The following is a 16,274-nucleotide window of genomic DNA, read 5'->3' as shown; positions in this document are numbered from 1 at the left end:
AACCCGTGCATTAAATATTGTCAAACCCCTGCCCCCCGCCCCTAGTTTTGACCTTGTTAGAACAAAGGAGGGTTAGGGCCTGGAAGGTGGGGTATAGTGTTTGTGGCCAACCGAAGTCACGTGGGTAGTTTGGGGAAAAAGGAGCAGTTAGAGGGCTCAGCATTTTCTGGTGGGGAGGGCAGGAGAAGTGATGATGAGAAGGATATAAAATAATCTGAGTTCATTTATAAGATGTTTTGGGTAAGCTTATCCCTTGGGCATAAGATGAGGGAAAAACACAATCTATATGATCAAAGTACCTGACGTGACTAAATATTTAGGTGATGATTCTTAACTTGTTCTAACTGCTTCTTCTAAAATCGACAAAGGCAGGCTGGTTAGAAGAATGGAGGCGAGCCTATGGTTTTAATGACTTGTACCTCTCATCCACAGCCTGGCCTGGCCCTTGGGATGGTGGAGCAGATATTAGGGGTCTGCCACCCCTAACCCGTCAGTCTTCATACATCGCATCAGGACTGAACATATGGTCTGCATGGTCTTGGCCATAACAAGTGGTTATTGGAATAAGAAAACCTGAGAGTGTATTTAAATTAAGAAAAGTCTGTAGTCAATGAGGAATAACCTGATACAGTGCATTTGACCAGTGCTGTTCCCTATTCAGTCTTTCCTGCTCGAGGAGACAGTTAAATGTGGTAGCACACTTTTTTTTTTTAATAGATCTGTTCAATACATCTTAAAGTTGAATAAAAGTAAAATTACCACGTATCTTCACTTGACAGATGGTCTAATTAGCTGTCCTGAACCAGCGGTTAATTTCTGGTCTTTTGCTTTCTGAATGAAGCACTGCCCATGTAATAGCGAATGCATCAAAAGGCTTTAATTTTCCTGCAGGGTTATTTTCTCAGGTGACTGATTATCCTTGATGTTCTTCTCAGCAGCAGGGGAGGGTCTGCTTACTGAGTTTTGAGGCCAAGGTGAACACTTTTCCTTTGGGTTTGGTCAGTTCAATCCTGTCCTGCCTTATTCTATGCCAGTCCCTATGGACCATGAAACCGGTTATGCTTTGTGAACATTCCTTTCATCAGCCTGGGGACTTTAGGGAGTCTTCTCACTCAGGGCAAGAATTTGAGTGTGCCCTGAAGATGAAAAGAAATAGATTTACTTTACAAAGAATTGCTAAAATTATCTTTTTTACTCAAGCAAGGAAATATAGTTTCGATATTCTGAAAATTCCTCTTTTTGTATTTCTTTTATTGTATTGTATTTCTTTTATTTGTATTCCATTTTTTTTCTCTTCCTCATGATGAGCCCAAAGTTTAAGTCATTATACATTGTTATCATTTTGTTTTTGTATTTCTAGGCATTAGGTTAAAATTACCAAAAGGTGTTCATCTTGGCATCTCCACAGCAGTTATAATGACAAGCCCTCAGCTCGGGCTGTGCAGTTAGTATAGTCATGTTCCATTGTGATGGTAAGAAAACAGTTTTCTGTACAATCATAATCCCCAAATGCAGGGCCGAGGATGTAACTTACCGTCAGTTAAGTGATGCAAAAGATATGAGCATCAGTGACAGGGATACATTTTGGATGGTGCTTGGGAGAGTGGGGCTTTTCAGTGACACAGCCTGATTAAAGAATATTGTCAATTATCATATGGATTCACTCGTATGTGAAACATAAGGAATAGAGCAGAGGACCACAGGAGAAGGGAAGGTAAACTGAATGGGAAGAAATCAGAGGGGGAGATAAACCATGAGAGACTCTGGACTCTGGGAACCAAACTGAAGGTCACAGAAGGGAGTGGGGCAGAGGGATGGGGTAACCGGGTGATGGGTACAAAGGAGGGCACTTGTGGTGATGAGCACTGGGTGTTATATGCAACTAATTAATCATTGAACACTACATCAAAAGCGAATGTTGTATTCTATGCTGGCTAATTGCACATTAAAAAAGTAAAAATAAATAATAAATAAAAAAATACTCTAACAAAAAAAAAAAAGGATATTGTCAGAATGAGGGTACCCGTCCTGCAGGCACTTCTTTCCTTTACTATACATGGGTTCACCAAGCATATTCAACATGTGGTGCTGGGGAAACAAATGTGAAGAAAAGGGTCCATATCCCAGGTGGGGGACAGGCATGTCAAGTCACCATAGAATACCAAGAAGATGATCACTGCTTTGAGGGCATCCAGAGGAGGCAGTAGCCTCTGTTCTTTAAAAGTTTAAATCCACTTTAAGATGGATTTTTAAGGTTGGTTTGTATTGAATGGAAAGGAGAGGGATGAGGCAAAGTCGTTCAACAGAACTAATATTCCTTTTGGTTGTTCTACCACTTTGAAGAGAAACAGAGTTGTTGTGTAGTACTGGGACAGGCTTGTGGTCTGCGGTGGGAGTGAACTCCACACTGGGTAGGTGGACACATACTTCCGGATGGATGTTGCCTTCCTGCGTAGCTCTTGTTTCCATGGCAATCAGTGAAACTGCTTGGAGACCAGAGTATAAGGTGCATACAACTGGTCTAAATGTCAAAATAGTCATTAAGCAATGAATCTTGACCTCTTAGAAGCAATTTGCAAGAAATGAGCTCACTGTTCAAATTATGTACTTGTCCTTGAACCTGCTGATTAGAATAATTCTTCTCTAAAGCACATATTTCAGAAAATCGTTATGTAAGAAATGCTGTTATTTGGAAGAACGGTCCTCAAATTATTTTGATTTTGCACTGCTATCAGTAAAATGCATTTAAGTAAATCCCAACGTTTATTCAGAAATATGCACATTGATAAACAATACATGTATATTTATTTTTATAAATAAATTTAGCATATGACAGAAACTTATAAATTATATACCTGTCCAACTTTATTCATACATGTTTTAAAACATATATAAAATGTAAATTTTAAAAGAATAGAAAACAAATAGAAACGAGTTCTAACATGTCCTTTATATAACCTGAAAACTACTTTGGAAACTTACTCCCCACTCAGGACACCAGTCAAATAAACTGTACAGAGTGGAGAGAACAGAACTTCTTTTAAATACTTGGGCATTTGGGTCTCCTACTTCTGTATGTCATTCTAAATGCATCAATGGATTATTATAAAAGCAATGAATAATTGATCATAAAAGGAATCCATATGCAAATATAGAAGTATTTATTAAGTGAAGGAATAATGAGTGAATTTGAATGCACTGAAGCCCTCACACTCATCTCAGTCATCAGTGTGATTTTAGCAAAGGAACTTAGTTTCTGACATGACTTTTATCTATTAACAGAAGGTGACAGTAATCCTTACAGGAACATCATGCTTAACATGGTAAAATGGGTAGAAAATACATTCATCTTTTGACAAGATATATCTACAGACTTGTGCTTCCTATTTTAGCATCTTCTTCAGATAACAGGGAAACCCTCTTCATACTGAAGTTGCTGTTCAGAAGCAGGAAAGGAGAAATACAGTTTGTGTTTTTTGGAAACTCAGTTCAAAGTTCCTCTAGATGTCAGTATTACATAGAGAAATAAAAATACAATGGCCTGTGGCAATGAATAAAGACCTCCTTACATTATTTAAGTGGTAAAACATACGTGATATATAGTTGACAAAGAAAAAATCCAGCCTCTTTTGGAAGCTGGTTTCTTATATTCTTCAGAATCGACAGATTCTCCTGTTGGTCAACTCCAATTGTGCAACTCCTAAATCTTTGCCACCAGTACCTGGATGACCTTAGAGGCAAAGGCTCATCAATTTGGCACTCCATGGAGTCTTACCTCCAAATTCTCCATTTTACCTATTTTGATGAACTGAAATTGATTGATACATACCCGTTTTCTTTATCAAGTCCACCTATGTTCACATTATCCAGAATAAATCTAGAAGCACAATGCCTATCCACCAAGAATTTTCATTTCAAAAAAGAAACACTGAAAAACAAAATTGTACAGTATCTTACACACAATTTGTTAGACTATCTTATTTAGGCTAATTTGACTTGTTTCAAAGTTGGACTTGAATTCTCTCTCTCTTGCCTTTCTTCTATGTTAATTCTAATTGTTTGGTAAATATTTATTTCTTCACTCTACTAACTTGTTTCCATTTTATACCCTTCTCTCTCTCTCTTTCTCTCTCTTTTTTTAGATTCTTATTTATTTATTTGACAGAGTGAGAGAGAGATCACAAGTAGGCACAGCAGCAAGCAGGCAGAGAGAGGGGGAAGCAGGCTCCCTGCTGAGCTTAGAGCCCTATGTGGGGCTCTATCTCAGGACCCTGAGATCATGACCTGAGCCGAAGGCAGTGGCTCAACCCACTGAGCCACCCAGGCGCCCCTATACCCTTCTCTCTTAATCTTCCTTCTTATCGCCTGTGGTACTGGCTGTGCGATAGATACTCAGTAAATACTAACAACACACAGTAATCTATTTTTTTTTTCTGATTGTAGTAGTTAAGAGCACAAAATAAAGGAGACAGCTGACTAATAACCCTGGCTCGACCATTTCTGAACTGTATAATCCTTGGAAATTACCTGATTTCATTATAAAATGTGGCTAATAATATCTATCCCAAAGGGTTGCTATGAGGATCAACTGACATGCTTAGAAATGTGCCCGGTATGTAGATAGTGCTTAGTGTATATTAGCCACCTTGACATTGACATCATCACCACCATCACCCTCTTCATCATCTTCATCACCACCACCAGCATCATCATCGTCACCACCACCACCATCATCATCACCATCATTGTCATCATCATCACCATCATCACCACCATCATCGCTATATCTTAGTCACTGGGCTAAGTGCCTGAGATTCAAAGATGAACCAGTCTTCCTGCCCATTTAAGCAAGGCCTACAGGCTAGTGGGAAATTAACAGGGAAAATGTTTAAAAGTGTTGTCGGTGATGCTGGGGTGGGTGCATATGCAGCGCACAGAGGGGAGAGCAGCTGGCTGTGCCTGAAGACCTTGAAGAACATTTGTCCTGCACTTTCATTTAGAAGAGGAAGTTACAGACTCTGAGGATATAATCTCTAATTTGGTTTTCCACGGATTTACTAAACCTACCACCTTTGTGTTTCAATGTCGCTATCTGAAAAATGGAAATGCTCTGAAACTATGAGATGGCCCCTTGGATTATTAAAAGTACATTAACCGTCTGTCTTGATGCCCCTGAGCTGCACTTACATGGAGTTTCATGCTTGCAAGTCACCCTAAGGCAGATTTTACTCTCTTTCCAAAGAAAAGAAACTGATTCTTTGGACATCCACACAATTTAATTAATTTATAGTGCACAACTTTGGAATTTATGATAACTTGGGTGGATTGGACTAATGTTTATATTTTATGTGGTATTTAAGAAAAGTTGGCTAAGCAAATTCAGAGAAGCCAGAACAATGAGAAGGATGTTTATCTGCCTAGGAAAAGGGTCATCTGTTCTAAGCCACATGAAAGCTTATTTACAGAGGCTTACTTTAGTCTCCTACTTTTTGGTTTACAAAATCTTAGTCACATAGATCCTCTCATTTTTATCTGATTTATATGTGAACCATATCAAGACAATATAACCGGAGGTCAGAGGTGATGATACACTATCAATATCCTTTAATCCATTCATGAAGATGGGCCTTCTTTTACAAACAATGCCAGAGTTTAACAGAATTTCTTTTAGAGTAGCGAGTTCATTTGTTTTCAAGTATTGTAGTCTATACAGTTTCATTAATTCAGACTGTCCTCTAACTTACTATTAATTCTATTGTTTTTTTTTTTTCTTTTTTTGAATCATGCAATACAGTGGTTTTCAATCTGGGATGATTTTACACCCAGAGGACACTTAGTAATTTCTGGAGACATTTTGGATATTAGAACTGGGAGGGAAGTTACCATTGTTTTCTGGTGGGTAGAAGGCAGAGATGCTACAAAATGTTCTATAATGCTCATGACATTTTCCACAACAAAGAATTACCCACACCATGTGTCAGTAGTGCCGAGGTTGAGAAAGACTGACGTAATTAATAAGTGACTTCAATTATTCAATTGTGTATCCATAGGCTAAGGAGAAGTCATGGTCACAGCTTGGCCTGAAGGAAACAACCCCTGTCAAAGACAAAAGGACATCGGCCCTCACAGGTAACATCTTTAGAAGACTAGAGATTTATGCATAAAGAAAGCTCTGGTATAAAAGTCCTGTTGTCATTGTTCTTATTCAGAAGGAATTACATGTTCATAAAGCCCTGTGTTGGGAGAAGCGCTCTTTGAATAACTTTATTTGATTGGCTTTGGGTCCTACTAATTACAAACTAAAAACTCTTTGGGAACCCAAACGTCAGTCAATTGGTCATGTTCACATCTACTTTGCATTCCAAAGCGTATATCTTCTTTTTTTTTTTTTAAAGATTTTATTTATTTATTTGACAGAGAGAGAGATCACAAGTAGGCAGAGAGGCAGGCAGTGAGGGGGGGGGGAAGCAGACTCCCCGCTGAGCAGAGAGCTCGATGCGGGGCTCGATCCCAGGACTCTGGGATCATGACCCGAGCTGAAGGCAGAGGCCCAACCTACTGAGCCACCCAGGCGCCCCCAAAGCGTACATCTTCTGATAAAGAGAAACCTGAATAGAAATGCCATTATGTGAAGCCGAAATTATACTGATCACATGCGTCCTCCATTAAAATATTTTGTGGCTTTTAGAGAGATCTTCCCAGAAGAACCAGCCCTCCTCTGAGAAGGAAAAGGTTAATAAACTCAACAAGAAAAATTCTGAGAAGACCAATGCCTCTTTAGTTCAGAGAAGTTTTGCCACATTTCATACCGAAAGACCACAAGACAAGGTAGAAGATTTTTCTCTAAGAAGTTCCATAGAGCCAAGAGAAAATAAAGACACAAGAGACATTTCAAGCACACAGAGACTGAGCAGACAAGAAAACAGTAGTGCTGGAAATGATACGCAAGCCATTGTGGATAAAAATGAATGTCCAGTGTTCAAAGGAGAGAAAAATGGGCTTCATTTTAAGGAAGATACTAGTGGAAAAGAAGTTGAGATGAAAGGAGGACCAGCAATTGCAAATGAAACAGTGTTGGACAAGTGTTCAGATAAAAAGCAGTGTGTTAATAAAACTAACAGTGATCAATTCTGTGAAAGGTAGGCTCTAAACCATTGCTCGCCTACAACGGATGTCTTTGGTAGACTTATGTGCCATTGCAATTTAAGGCCATACCAAAAGGAGAACTGAAGTGAGTTTTTAAAGCAATGGTTTAAAAACTAGTTTCCCAGCTGGTGTGGGTTTTTCTTGGCTCTGTTTCTTGCCATTACTTTTTCTCCTTGCCTGTGATATTTTCAGGAATTTTTACTGTTTTCTTCTACTAACTGATAGATAAAGATAATGACTATTATCAATCAATATTTTTTAATATTTTATTTATTTATTTGACAGACAGAGATCACAAGTAAGCAGAGAGGCAGGCAGAGAGAGAGGGGGAAGAAGGCTCCCCGCTGAGCAGAGAGCCCGATGCGGGGCTCAATCCCAGGACCCTGGGATCATGACCTGAGCCAAAGGCAGAGGCTTTAACCCACTGAGTCACCCAGGTGCCCCGAATCAATATTTTTTAAAAGATTAAGTAAGACGTTCTTATTTTTAGCAATATAAAGCACATCCTTCCTAAGATCAAGAATTGAATAATGAGATCAGATTTATCCATAAGTTAAGAAACTAATTCTTAACTTATGCCTGATAAATTGGCTATTTTCTGAGAACATTGTAAGGATTGAGTAAGAAGTAGATTATCGAAGGGCTCTTCCTCAACTGCAAAGTTTCACATATAAGTTCAGGTAATTATGTAGCCAATTACAATCAATTACTCTATATTGTGATGGGCCACAGAATCTATCTGGAACAGAGTATTCAAATACCTGTGTGTTTTTTAGGGAATTAAGATATAATTTTTATTTCACTTATAAATAATGTATTTGAAACCTAATCATGGAGAAGCCTAATTTTTAAAGAATTAAACGTAAAAACCAATATTTATTAAGAAAGTCCATCACTGCGAGGATGTGCTTAGTAAGGTAAGGAGCTGTTAAAAAACTGAAATTAGTTCAATTCTTTAATCGATAAAGGTTTACTCTCCCTGCTGTTTATATTCAGAGAGATGATTACTTCCTTTAGTATACTTAATTTAGTAATCTTTCTCTTCTATAAGAAAAGGAAGTGAAAAAAATGAAGATCGAATTATCTAGGTATCATAAAATGACTCCTTTGGTAAAGATTCCGTGGAATAACCTGGGGTCATAATGAGGTCATTAGGGGAGTCCCTGGGATCCAAGTCATCTACACCTATTCTTGGGCTCCTTCATTTGACCGGGAAACATACTGCTCCATTTCATCCCAAATGCCGAACCAGCCTACTCTATCATGAAGCTTCACCAAACCACCATGTTCAGCAAGCTTTAGCGCTAAGACCTTTGACCGGCTGAAAGTTATCTCCTTGAAACGTTGAGAGCTGCAGCTGGATTTTATTTTCCAGGTGTATCAGCAATGTAAAAGCCATTTCCTCATCCCGAATCCTGGAAAACTCAGCACTAGCACCCACTTTCCAGAACGCTGAGGAAGCAGAACCCACTGGCGGCAGCAAGCGGAGGGTGATGGAGGAGTGCTTCACCAAAGAGGACAACAAAAAGTGCAGAATAGATGTAGCGAGCCCAGGTGAAGGACACGCATTTAGGACACAGGAAACTGGACAAGCCCGCGGGGGCTTACAAGGCAAACCCCTGGAGTCCACTGGAACTAAGACCTCCAGACAGCAAGATCTGGTGGCCCTACTGGGTAGGAAATGGCTTTTGTTTCAGTCTTTTAGAGCTTCTTAACCTTTTCCAGCAAACATTTCCAACTGAATTCCACCTAGCCTAACAGCCTGAAGGAGACACAATGCCAACTGATGTCATTGGTGTATGTAAAAAATCACCCCCCTTTTTTTTGTCTGAAGAGATGAATGCCACCAAGAGAATTCTTGCATGACTTCTTTCATTTTCAGCATATTTATGGTGTGAGAGATGAATGGCTATATCAAATCAGATTCCCGGAGACTTCTAGCATCTGAATTTTTAAAAATATTAGCACTTGGCAGAGTGCCTAACACAAGATAAGTGCTCCAGAATTACACGTTGAATACATTTAAAGTTCTGAAACCAAAGTTATTATCTACTCCCCTCCCCTTGTATCCTTGTATGCATGTAAGAAGCTGAATGCAATAGATGCTTAAATATGGAATAAATGGGGAAATGAATAGGCTCACGGAAAGCAAACCATGGAAAAATTAAAAGAACGCTGGAAGGATATTACTGAGTTTGTGCTTTAGAACTGATCATGACGTGGACTAGAGTTAGAACACTTAGACTTGAGGGTGGGAAGTAGGAGAAATTTGAGAGCTGTAGCATATGTACTTAGCCAGTTTTATTGGTGGTTTTATTTCCAGATAGGAAAATTTCATCTTTGTGCCTTAAAAGTGTCTTAAATAAAGTCTAAAATATTTTGGAAAGTAATATAGAATAATAGCCAACATTTCAATGACATGAAGAATCTCTTCATCTTTTTTTTTTGTTTTAATTAAAATAATGGACCTTATCAGTGTTTTGTTTTGCTTTCTTAATGGATCAAACAATTTCTTATCTTTGAACTTACATGGTTTTGGGCTTAAGAGAATTATCTGTATGGACTGTACTGGGGTTAGAGCTTTTCAACTATTGTGGCATTTCTAAAAGTTGTTCTGAAGATGGTACAAACCATAGTTTTGTGGTCCTGACATTCTTTCTGAAAGATGTCAGGTGTCACCTTTATGCATTACAGACCATAATATGCAATAAAAACATACATTCCCTGGATCACTAGCCATAAAATAGATGGCCCATTTTATTTTATTCTCGGGCCCAATTTTGGTGCCAGAAAGAGGTCTGTTTAACAAATGGCCCTTCTCTTCCTCTCACCATCTAGATGATGTCCCGGCTCCTCCCGCCCCGTTTAATCACCGTATCGTGACAGCCAAACAAGCAGCCATCAACAGTTTTTATACTGTGAGCAGAACGGAAATTTTAGGAGGGTAAGTAATGCTCAATTTTAACACACTTTCAACAAAGGAAGAGAGTTTTCAAAGAGGCAGATCCTGAGGATTGTGTAAAATGTTTGCCAGCCTTGACCCGACAACCAGGAACATCATAAAGAAGCATTTTAAGGGATTGCAAACATATCTGAAATTCGTCACTGATGTCAGAAAGGTTGATGTGGTGACAGTGACTGAAGTCCACATTTATTATCTGCTTTACTTCCCATGTTGTAATGTCTGAAAGTGGGAGAAGCCCTAGTGAGTCACCAGGAGGCTTAGAAGCTGTCCAAAACTTGAAAATGGAGATACAAAATGTAGAAATGAGTCAACACTGTGTATTTATTGTGGCATGTGTTAAATCTTTTTTTTTTTTTTTACCATTGTTGTTGGTTTTCCATTTATGTCGTTACTGTATTAATTGCTACTATGTGTTTTGAGTGACTGCTTCAGTCACTGAAGAATTTTTTTAAAGGATGTCTAAATGTACACTCTCCCCTTGAAGGAGGAAAAGTACAGTCCATCAGACCGAATTTATTACTGGGAGATATTCCTTCCTCTTCTACAATAGTCATAATCCTCCTTTGATATCTTGTAATTTAATATCTAAATTATAAAGTTTGCTAATGTCAGCATATCTATGTGAAATAGCAAAAGGAAGTAGAATATTTATACTGCTATACACAAAAGTTACTTACCAACACATGGAAAATATGCATAGAAACAGGGCATGTTTCTGCATTTGGTCATTGGGGTGTCATCCCTACTGTGAAGTCCCTTCTTCCTCTTCCTGCTCCATATTTCATTTGCCCTCCACCATGGGGAACCACCTGAATGCTTCACTCCTCAGCCTGCTGATTATAGAGAACTGCCCTTGAGACTATGAGGAAGGGCAGACAGACAAATGGGAACTCTGAAACGTGAATAGGTTCCGTGGGAGTCTTTAGTATTACTGCACGTAGAGGCCCATTGGGGTCATCAGGGACTTCAATGGTAACCCAGCAATTGTCTCGGAAGGAGAATAGTTATTTGCTGAAGACGCTTTGAGACAATTCCAAGGGCATTTTCTTTCTTTTTTTCTTTTTTTTTTTTAAAGATGTATTTATTTTAGAGAGAGAGAGTGAGGGAGAGAGAGTGAGCACAAGCAGGGGGAGGGGAAGAGGAAGAGGGAGAAGCAGGTTCCCTGATGAGCAGGGTACCTGATGAGAGGCTCCATCTCAGGACCCTGAGATCATGACCTGAGCCGAAATCAAGAGGGGGATGCTTCACCCACTGAGCCATCAGTGGCACCCCCAGGGCATTATCTTCATCAGTAGTCACAGGTGAGGTTCCTGGGCTGTGTTCATGTGGTCCAGTAAAGAGACTAGATCTGGAATGGTAGCTGGAATTCAGGTTCTTCTTTGGCTTATGTTTACAGGAATGTCATTCTCTGAGACCCATCTGTTTTTGCACAGATGTAGCTGAGTTGAGTGGGACATAGTGGTGGTCACCACACTGCCTCTGTCAGTTGTTGCCACCATTCTCACCTCTGCAGTCCTCCAGATGTGGTGGGCCTTCAGGTCACAATGTTGCTCAGGAAGTTTCCCCTTCGACCCACACCATGATAGCCACATTTCACAAGCAAGCACCTGTGTTGTGTTTTACTAAATCAGGAATAAAAGCAAGAGGTCATATTTTAAAATTGTTCAAGACTGTGCGTTTCGATATGTGATTACATGTGTAAGAAGCTGTCCTTCAAAGTACATATAAATTTATATCCAAGCTAAATTGTCAAAAAATATCATGGGTGATTATATAATATATATTTTTATTATGTGTATCTATGTGCAATATTGCTATTACTTTATTTATATGCAGTTTCCAAAATAATTTTATATGGCTGACCTACACCCTGTATTGTTCATACGCTTACAAAACCTAGCTTATTCCACTCACATGTATTCAGAAAGCTTCTCTTTTTTTCTATAACAAGTTCTCAAATTTTAGGCTGCATGTGAATCACCTAAGGAGCTCTGAAAATGCAGATTCTGGGGCCTCACCCTGGATTCTTGCCTTAGTAGGTCTGGGGTAGGGCCGGGAAACCCCTCAGCCTGTGACAGATAGACCGCACTTTAATATTATTTTAGAAGCTTATTGGCTATAGTAGATACACTTAACAGGTTTGCTCACTCAAACCCCAAAAAAGAAATGCCCCTACAGCTGCGTCTTCCACTGGGGCCCAGCTCATGCTGCACCACGTCCTTTTCTTCCACAGGGGGCGTTTTGGCCAGGTTCACAAGTGTGAAGAGAAAGCAACAGGTCTGAAGCTGGCAGCCAAGATCATCAAGACCAGAAGCACGAGGGACAAGGTAAAGACTGTGCCACGTGGGTCTCTCCTTGTCATCATCATCTTCACTTCTCTAAAGCATCTGTCCTTCTTCTCAGGATGAAGTGAAGAATGAGATCAACATCATGAACCAGCTGGATCACGTGAACCTCATTCAGCTTTATGATGCCTTCGAGTCAAAGAATGACATCGTCCTGGTCATGGAGTAGTACGTGTTCTACCGGCCCCTGGCCCCTCCCCTGCACAGCCACGTGCAGCCCCCATGATTACGCAGCCGTAGCTCTGTCTTGCTTTGGAAGTTGCTAGATCTGTGCTTAGTGCACTTCTGATTCCGACTGGCATGTACCAGACAACTGCATCGGTTTCGGAAGGAAAATTTCCTAGGAATCCACATCTCCATGTGTGACTTTACTGAGAAGTAGAATAACCTCTTAGACATAGCTTTAGGTCTAAGCTATAAAACTGTCAAATACGCAGCCTAAAGGTTATTATGGTTAACCTGAAGGAAAGTGATTTTTGAACTACATTTTAATTTCAGCCTAATCATTAATACAAAGTTCACATCAAATTCTTAGTAATTGGGACTAAGAGACTTGCAACTAGGTTTCATTTTTGTAAAAATTTAGTAAACAGTTAGAAAGTGAGTAGTTCTCAGTAATGCTGATTCACTATTATGATTCAGTTCATTCTTTCCTCCGCTTGGGGTTTTGTTTATCATTGCGCAATAGGAATTTTGGGTAACAAAATGTCTAGCATCAGAAGCACACAGGAGTGGGTTAAAGTGCCTTTGGCTTAGGTCATGATCCCAGGGTGCTGGGATCAAGCCCTGTATCAGGCTCTCTGCTCAGCAGGGAGCCTGCTTCCTCCTCTCTCTCTGCCTCTGCCTACTTGTGATCTCTGTCTGTCAAATAAATAAATAAAATCTTAAAAAAAAAAAAAAAGCACATAGGAGCTCTTTAACACTGAAAGTCTGAGGAGACCCTATTTGACCTTTGCTTGGTATTTGGGATTCCTCTCCCTGCCTTTGTAAGGTCCTCTTTATCTTTTGTATATGTTAGGAAATGGCCGATGTGGACTCACTTCAGAGCTGCAGCCCCTGGATGATAGGGACCTTGAGGCTTTCCCATAGTGAAATTGATGGTAGCATTAAAGGGCCTCAGCTAAGCATCATCTATCTGAGATAGCGACGGAGGTAGAGAAGTCACACAAACCTGCTGGAGGAGTTAGGGGAGCTTAAACACCCAGCTGCTATGCCAAGAAATAGCTGTGTTCAGGAAGGAGTCATCTCAGGACTTCACACCTCTTCCTTCTGCAGTGTGGATGGAGGGGAGCTGTTTGACCGCATCATCGATGACAACTACAATCTGACCGAGTTTGACACCATCCTGTTCATCAAGCAGATATGTGAGGGCATAAGACACATGCATCAGATGTACATTCTCCACTTGGATCTGAAGGTAAAGCATGCTGTTTGGTATGAAGCCCCTTCCACTTTCCCCTCCTGTAGATCAGTAGGTCCCATCAGATACTATTTGCCAGCTTGGGAAATTTATGCTGTCATGAGGTACATATTCAGGAATTAAAGAAAACCTGGATTCTTAGCATCATCTTCCTAATCCCAGCTTTCATCACCCCCTAATATTTGCACATCTCTACCTTCAGGTACAACTATTCAGATTCTTGTAACTTCCCTGTGAAAGAAATCCACGTCGGAGATCCTTTCCCTAAAAGTTTAGGATTAAAACCACCACTACCACCACCACCACTACCAGCACCATGGGGGTTATTGCTGTGTCCCTCCCATTTTTAGAATAAGTAGGTAGGAGGATTTTAGCTAACTCAGAATTCCCTAGTGGTAGCCAAGTTTTCCCACTCTCCAAGCATCCTTCGTGGTCTCAAACTCTTTTAGGAGGCACTGGACTTTAGGGATTTGTTTTTCTGTGTCATGCTAGAGCAGTGAGTAGAGACCTATGGCAGAATGGGGTATAGGACAGCCAGAAGGGCAGTGCTAAAATGCTGAGGAGCTGGGAAGGGTGGTGGAAGTGGGGCTGGCACCACATTGGACATGGTAGAGAACCTATGTAAGCAGCGGGGAGCCAAGCCACCTGCCTTTCTCATCTAATTTAATTACCCTTCACTTTTGGTCTCTCTCCCATTATGAAGTGCCTAGAATTGGACTATAAATTGTTAGAACTAAGGAAAGACCCAGGCTCAGTAACTCTGATCAGCTCTAATATTGGGGTTAAATATCATAAATTGCCTCTTCTTGTGTGGCACAATCATTTTCTCATTTCCCTGTTTTCACAGCATGACTGTAAGATAAAATATATATTCTCTAAAACATACCATCAATTGCAAGTCATAGGGGATTGTAGAGCTAAATAAATTTAACTTCCTTAAATTGGTTTCCATGGTCTACTCTTCTTGTAACTTAGCTTCCCTCACTGTTTTGATTTATGTGTGCTACCTCTCCCATTCACAGGGCAGGAGGAAGTGGTATATGAAAGACAAAGTCAGAGGTTGAAAATCATTAGCAAAGCCCTGGCTTCAAACTGAGTTTGATAATGTGTGTTTCCATGGAGCATTTTCCTTGAGTGTAGATACTCTGCAGATATCCCTAAAGAGATTTGATTGGCAACTATAACTAGGACCTGACCTATCATAAGTCAAAAAGCTCAGTATGTGGCTTCATAACATTGATTGAGGACTTGCAATGGGCAATTTTAGTCATGGCTTGAAGGCAAAGATAATAGTAAAGGCGACAGCTGGATGGGTCATTAAGGACCACTCATCCCTTACAGAAATCTCCTTGGAAGAAAAAGGGCCAAAAATATTAAGAGTGCTTGTCACCATTGGAGGGGAGATTGTAGGTGACTTAAAAATGAAAAATGGTCTCCTTTATATTTTTCTGTGTTTTGCAAATCTTATTCAATGAACATGCTTTTCTTTAATAGTTAGGAAAAAAATTAACTTTTTGAAGTGCCTTCAAAGCTATAAACACATTTGGGGCACCTGGGTGGCTCAGTGGGTTAAGCCTCTGCCTTCAGCTCAGGTCAGGATCCCAGGGTGCTGGGATCGAGCCCCACATTGGGCTCTCTGCTCCGCAGTGAGCCTGCCTCCACCTCTCTCTCTGCCTGACTCTCTGCCTACTTGTGATCTCTGTCTGTCAAATAAAAAAAAAAAAGCTGTAAATACATTTTTATATCATAGTATTCTTTGACAATTGGACAACTTTATTCATATTGATCAGTTATTTAAGCTTGAAACCAAATGTTCTTATAGAGTGTCCACTTCATCATCAATAGCTTTTATTCATAGACACCAATTTTAGAGATATTTTAGAAAAGGGCTTCCAAAGACATTATGTCAACCAAATGGTCCATTGAATGTTGATCAAGTGCTTCTTAGTTTCTGATTTCATTTGAACCTCCTTTCCACCCAGACAGGAAGAGCGGGGATAGCTGTGATCCCACCTATAGGATGGGACATGGGATCCTGGGGATTCAGCAACTTGGCTAATGTGCCCCAGCTCTTAGGTGTGAGTTGGGACTAGAACTTGAGAGTTCCAAGCAATTCTTTGAAAATTGTCTTTTTTATGGATGACCTAGATTTTAAATCAAATTCCCTATTTCTCTCAGATCTCAGTTTTCTGACCTGACAAATACAAGCATCCTTATAAGACACTCCATAAACACCGAGTTGCAATTCTAATATCCATGTTTTCTCCCTCTTCATCCCCCTAGACTGTCACCTTGACAGAGAGCAAAGACTTAACCAGAGTCAAACTCAAGAGAACACTTAGTCAAGGGTTTGGGCACTGAGAACAAACTCAGCAAAACTTTGGAATTGCTGAGAATG

At 40.0% G+C, this 16,274-nt stretch overlaps 1 protein-coding gene across 4 annotated transcripts in view; it reads left to right on the top strand.

Annotated features, from left to right (window-relative positions):
• Positions 1 to 16,274, top strand: part of MYLK4 (myosin light chain kinase family member 4) — an 81,780-nt gene that overhangs the window by 51,482 nt on the left and 14,024 nt on the right. For 2 of the 4 annotated variants that reach the window (XM_032861448.1, XM_032861452.1), the window contains 5 exons: positions 6,051 to 6,129; positions 9,985 to 10,090; positions 12,345 to 12,438; positions 12,515 to 12,624; positions 13,732 to 13,873. In XM_032861448.1, coding sequence (XP_032717339.1) covers positions 6,051 to 6,129; positions 9,985 to 10,090; positions 12,345 to 12,438; positions 12,515 to 12,624; positions 13,732 to 13,873 — 531 coding nt within the window. Of the gene's footprint in view, positions 1 to 6,050; positions 6,130 to 6,688; positions 7,140 to 8,277; positions 8,821 to 9,984; positions 10,091 to 12,344; positions 12,439 to 12,514; positions 12,625 to 13,731; positions 13,874 to 16,274 lie in introns of those variants that run through there. The other 2 variants (XM_032861447.1, XM_032861451.1) reach the window with 2 other exon arrangements.

The sequence above is a fragment of the Lontra canadensis genome, unplaced genomic scaffold, assembly GCF_010015895.1.
Source record: "Lontra canadensis isolate GAN:19392208 unplaced genomic scaffold, GSC_riverotter_1.0 scaffold21, whole genome shotgun sequence".
NCBI lineage: Eukaryota > Metazoa > Chordata > Mammalia > Carnivora > Mustelidae > Lontra > Lontra canadensis.
Note: the sequence above shows the minus strand (reverse complement) of the source record. Positions and strands in the feature narration are given on the sequence as shown.